Genomic DNA, 6,000 nt, shown 5'->3' with positions numbered 1-6,000 from the left:
ACTGTTGGTTAAAGCTATATATCTCCCTACTTAGGCTTATAATGACCCTTAATAGGCTTTGTCCATTATTTACCTATGAGGGTCCCATTAAATAAGTTACGAATGTACATGCCACACGTAACACTTTTGGCACGGATCCCATAGGTAGCTAATGGACACACCCTTTTTAAGCCTCTGGAGCACAACTGTGAGCCTTAATGCACGTCATTGTGAAGGGCTGTTCCTCTCATACACTCTACTGATGGTTTAAGCTGTATAAATCATTGCCAAAGCAAACGAGACCACTGACAGGGGTCTTACTCTGTCTACCTAATTTTGGGCCCTTCGAATGAATCGCAGATGTGAGAAAACATTGTGTCGATGCACACCGGCCCTTTTATGTGCACGTTCTACTCGAAAGTCAAAGAAAAGGGCTTTGGGCTGTTTAAGCGTCTGTCGCACAGCCGCTGGGCTCAAATGAGGCAGTCATGTCCGAGACGGGGTCCCCCGGGGCGCCGGGTGGAGACCGGGTCTTCGGGCAGGCTTCGGGGGCGTCGGGCAGGCCTCCCTCAAGTTTAGGCTGCAAGGGGAACGCGTAGGCGTTCTGAGGATGGAGGCGTGGCCAGCGGGAAGCCCCGCCCAAAATAGGTTACAAGGGGCACGCGTAGGCCTCTCGTGTACGTCGGGGTCCGGAGCCGGCCCGTAGGCTGCAAGGGGGTTGCATAGGCGCTCTTCGGGAGGCCCGGTCGCAACCTGATCGGATGGGACCGTACGTCGAGTCGCCCCCTCGTGGTTCTGCCCGAGAGAGCGCCTAACCCTTCGTTCCGTGACTCAAAAATTAGGCACTTTGGGCATTTTTCTGGGGTCCCCCGGGCGTCGCCGCCGCCCCATGACGCTTCCGTTCGATCGCGGGCGCTCTCCCCTTCGTTTCGGCACCGCCGGGCGACCTGGGAAAAATTTGGGGTCGTCGGCGCGCAGCGTCCATAACTAGCCGTCCGGCGCGTGTCGACTAAGTTACACAATACGTTTGATGGCCTTAGGCATGAAATTCTAGTCGTGTGGCGGGATCGGGGCAGAGTCCTTAGGTTTTATGTGAGAAAACCATGAGTTGTTTGTTTTCACTTCTCATGTGTTTTCTCGTGTCTCGTCATTGGCCCCGCTCCTCTCGTTTCTTTGTTATCTTTCCCTGAGTGTTTTATTACCCACACCTGCCCTGTGTCATTATCCCTCGTTTGTCTCTCCCTATATATACCCTCATGTTTCTTTGTCTTGTTGCTCGTGGATTGTTCTTTGCATGTGGTTGTACCTGTTCCAGTGTTCTGTTGAAAAGCCCTAGTCAAGTTTTTGTAAGTTCATTAGTAATGTTTGTGTAGTATTGTTCTTTTATCTTGTCTTAGTGTTTTTTGTCCAGTTAACTTTATTGTCTAGTTTTTGGTTTTCTCCATCGTGGGTCTTTGTTTTGTGTTTTGATTACTTAAATAAACGTCTTCTGTTAACCCCTTCACTGCCTGCCTGCAATTGGGTTCTTCACGCCAGCCATGACACACGCGTGTAGCACGTTAGACTGTGCAGTTCATTCACACAGACACGCAGAACAGCCAGATGACATGTGTAAATAATAGGATTCTGCGTCCACAAGTCCGCATCTATAGTTTGATGGACTCAATGCAGCCGGAAAACAAGTTTCACTCGCAAAATAGACTAAAACTAAGTAAAATAGCAGTTCACCATTTCAATAAGCTCTCACTTATTTATCAGCATGAGACATACGTGTGAGCGTGTGAACAGTCTAAAATGCGTGTCTCACGGTGTATGCGTGAGACTTGAGAGCCCTGTAACATGAACAGAGTTTAGCAGGCTGTGCGTTAGTAATAATGGTCCATGGGGAAACGCAGTGCTCCATGTGTACTGTAGTTAAATGGATTAAACAAAGCTTCGAGGCAACAAAATTTGCCTCTATGATTTTTTGTATTTGAATTACTCAAGTTACTCGAGGAATCGTTTCAGCCCTAGTTCAGACAGTGAGTCTCGTGAGTTCATTGTTTGACATATTTGTTGTTTCAACAAAATGAATCGGTTCAAATGAGTCATTACGTCGCAAATCGGACATAAGTGGACATTGACACGTTGTTTGTTTTTCACAGCTGTTAGGACATCGCAAAATAAATAGAAGTTAACAAGGAAAACACTTCACTGGATAGGATTTTTCCTTTATGTCAGCTGCATGTGCGGAACACTTGTCAGGGAAGAAAAGGCAACATGTTTTTGAGCACATTCACACCCAGCTGCAATTCAGGTAAAAATATTTACCTGGAATGCTCCACGTGAAACATGGATTCTTGTCTTCTGACCTTGCTTTTGATTAAAGTGTGAGAGACAGTTCAGAAAACTGTGTGTTCGGCTTCATTAAGCGCTGTGCAGAACGATCGGAATATGACATTGATGTTCCGTGAGAGCATATTGTTGGGTCTCGGGTCTAGCACTCTGTTTTTCTGTATTGTCTTCTGTCTTTGTCTTGTCGGACACGTGGCGTTGTTTTGACAGCTCGCCACATGTTCGGAGTCCGCGTGCTTCACCCCTCCCCCCTCGTTACCTGGTTAGCTACTCATTAAGTTTTTCACTGATTTCACCTGGATCTTCCCGCAGTTTCTCTCGCCACGGCTGGTTCCTTATTTTCTGCTCTCTCTTCTTCCCCTTTATATTCCATGCGTTTTCTTTTGTCTGGTGTCAGACCTTTAGTGATTATCTTCTGGTATGGACTGCTTTATGCAACCTTGTCTAGTCTTGCATTTCATAAATTTTGGAGGTTATTTCTCACCCTGTCGTTTCTTGTCTTGGCTCCAGTGTTTAGTTCACATCCGGGTGTCTGCACTTCTTTGCCATTGTCTACCCAGCGATATCCTCTTCCATCTCGTGGAGGTTCCAGTCAAGTGGGTTCGGTTCCAGTCCCAGGAGTCTTTTGCCAATTGGAATCTTTCCGGTAACAGGAGTTTCTATCAAGTGGATTGCACTCACCTTTAGGAATTTTACCGTCTTCAAGAGTGTCTTGCCTTGGGGATTATTCAACTACAGAGAATCCCTCTGTTCTAAGGATCTTGCATTGTGGATTATTCGCTCCTTTTGGATTTTTTTATACACTGACTCTGCTCACTGGGTCTTTACGAACTGCCACCTCAAGGACTTTCTCCCTCTCCGCCAGCTGGTCTCTGATACCACATTGAGGCGCTTCTGGTCACATTGAGTTTGTGAAGTGTGGAGTTTCCCGTTTGTCGTAATGGGGTTGTTTGTCCCTCTCGGGACTCTTCGAACTTTGCTACCTCTCACTCTTGTTTTAGGCACTCGCACCAATGTGACCCAGTGAAATTTTACCTTGCACGTTATGAAAAAAACGATCGCATTTTGGTCGCAGTCTAGAACCCTAAATAGTAGTTTTGCAAAGGCTATTTTGCAAAAATGAATTAACCAAAACTAGAAAAATGGCTCTTTGGTTAAAAAAGGTTCCTGACTCCTGCACTATACAATAAGACTAAAACCAATCCTTTTGTTGACAGTGATATTTGCAGTGTGGTACTTTTTTTTCATGCACTACGCAATTTTATACAATTTTCTAGAATTTTTTAAAAACTGAAAATTTTGATTTGGTAGGCTATAAAGACCCTTTGCTATTTAAAGGGGGGTAAATTATGTATCTGAATGATTTGTGCTAAATGGGGCTTTATTTACACATGTGGTATGGTTTACACAGATAGTTCATTGGCATCACAAAAGTCTCTTCCATATCCAGAACAGGCAGCTTTTAAATATAGCCAGGGTTTTTCCTGCATAAAGAAATTGGAGGCGGCCGCCTCAATCAAATTTCGTGCTGCCTCAGACTCAAGTCAAAAATATGTCGAGTTTCTCCACAAAAAACACTGCGTGCGTTATTAAACAGATTGTCATTTGTAACTGCAGTTACGCCACAATGGAGGCGCTGTTTCGTTACCAGCAGTGAGACGCTGAAGAGTTCAGTAAAAGAGCTATATTAGGAGCCGTATTAGCTGTGTTTCACGGCTGTTCAGGTGTTGCGCGAGTTCGCCAGTATGAACGCACATTGCGATCAGAACGACTCGCAAACAAATGACTCCTTTGAACCAATTTCGTTTACACAGAATGAAAGAAATCAGTGAATCGTTCAAAGCTCAGTGAACTATAAGAGAATGTAGGGTGTGAATGAGCTTTGCTCATTTAGTTAGACTGGTTAAAACTGGTATGGGCTAAAAAGTCTTATAAAAAGGCTTATATAAAAATTTTCAACTTTTCTGTTTAATTGAATGAATTTAATGCTTTATATAACTTATTAGTTTTCATTTCATCAATTTGTTTTTAGAACTTTAATGTGTTTTGTTAAAACACTTAAAGGGACGGTAGGCCTAGACTAGCATTGCACCACCCCCGCCTCATTTTGAGCCAGGAAAAACCCTGATAGCCTTAAATAATATAGCGAGGGTGGAGAACGGGACTCAATAATTAAGTGGATTTGTTCTGGTCAGAAAAAAGCAACTTTTCATGGTGTCATGGTTCAAGTGGAGCACGGCGGCTACATTGTTGTCTTGTTAGGAAAGTCAAGAGTGCATAATTAAGTGGCATCATTACCATTAATTAAATTACCTACCAAAAGCATGTTAGCATTTAATGGCTTCACGAGGACTTGAATCTATGTAAATGTGGCAAGTGCTTAAAATGCTTTTAAAACATTAAAAATTATGAGCAAATATTTTCCTCATTTCACACTGCGTGACGAGAAATGCAAAAATAGGGGCCAAAATGGTTAAGTCTTAAGTCAATTTAAAAAAGTATTATGGAAATCTGTTTATAAATATAGTGGTCCCTGGGTTGGCTGAGAAGCTTGACACTGGCCCTGTGTCTTTATGGGGTGCACTCTAAAACAAATCCGTAAAAATAGGGCACAATATACTGTATTGATATGAAGGAATTTTCCGTATTCATTTTTACAGTGGTTTTACCTGTATTTTACATTTTGCACTGCATTAAATTGCATTTTAACATTGACAGAAATGTCCGTAAAATAAAGGAAAATGTACTTTTTCTGCTGTTTTATTTTACAGTGTATAAAGCACTGCACTGTAGTGTAAGTGTGAGCAACTGGTCTAACATATTCAAATACACATAAGCATTTGATAATTAATTTGAATGTAATTTATGGATGCTGAAATAAAAAAAGCAAACAATGCATTAATTCAATCAAATGAGTCAAATGGAAAAAAGACAGTAATATTGAGAATTTTCAACAAGTGGCCCTGACTGCATATCAACAGGTTGAAGAAAGTATAAGAACACTATTGAATGAGTTGCATTCCCTGCATGACCACAATAAAAAAATATTACGACACAATCAATGCATTTTTCCTTTTTCAATTTTGTAATAATTTCGGATATTTGATGCTGGCTAAGCTCAATGTTTCCTGATCCCATACCGTGTGTGCAAGGATCCAGTAGCACTGGCCTACATACAAACATCAAATACACAAACAAACATTAGCTTCAGATGTGTTATAACGTGTCTTGCCTTGCTTCGTATTTGCCCGGAGGTCGACACTTTCCTGATAAGTTTCTGCGGCCCTTCTTGTTCTCCCTCGCTGTCGGATGACTCGTCCACCACCGGCCCCGAGCCCCCGACAGCACCCACGGCGGGGTGGTGAATTCCGGTTGCGGTCTCTGCCGGTTTCTCCGGCTCCTGTGGGAAAAAGCAGTCACGGCATTGTGAGTTATAATCTCGCTCAGCCGCTCCTTTCCTATCCGCCGAGATGCGGGAGCTGGACAGCGGCTGGAAAGCGGCTTTCTTGGCCGTCATGCTTTTGCCTTTTTCTGCCCGAGCGCGCCCCTCCGGACATCAATTTTTTCAGATATTGTAAACGAGCGGGTGCAAAATTTTTGTTGCTGGGCAATATGCATTTTCTTTTCTAAAAACGACTGCTCATTTTCCTCAGGACTTAAGCGGCGGTTGTGTGAATATGTGACTAC

The 6,000-nt window shown here is 43.4% G+C and overlaps 1 protein-coding gene across 1 annotated transcript in view; it reads right to left on the bottom strand.

The window, feature by feature from the left end:
• The window catches only part of LOC130555531 (diacylglycerol kinase eta-like), a 37,533-nt gene that overhangs the window by 30,316 nt on the left and 1,217 nt on the right, over nucleotides 1-6,000 (bottom strand). Inside the window, exon 2 of the mRNA XM_057335823.1 lies at nucleotides 5,546-5,713. Coding sequence (XP_057191806.1) covers nucleotides 5,546-5,713 — 168 coding nt within the window. The remainder of the gene's footprint in view (nucleotides 1-5,545; nucleotides 5,714-6,000) is intronic.

This window comes from Triplophysa rosa, linkage group LG6 (assembly GCF_024868665.1).
Source record: "Triplophysa rosa linkage group LG6, Trosa_1v2, whole genome shotgun sequence".
Classification (NCBI taxonomy): domain Eukaryota; kingdom Metazoa; phylum Chordata; class Actinopteri; order Cypriniformes; family Nemacheilidae; genus Triplophysa; species Triplophysa rosa.
This window is presented reverse-complemented; position numbering and strand designations above follow the sequence as displayed.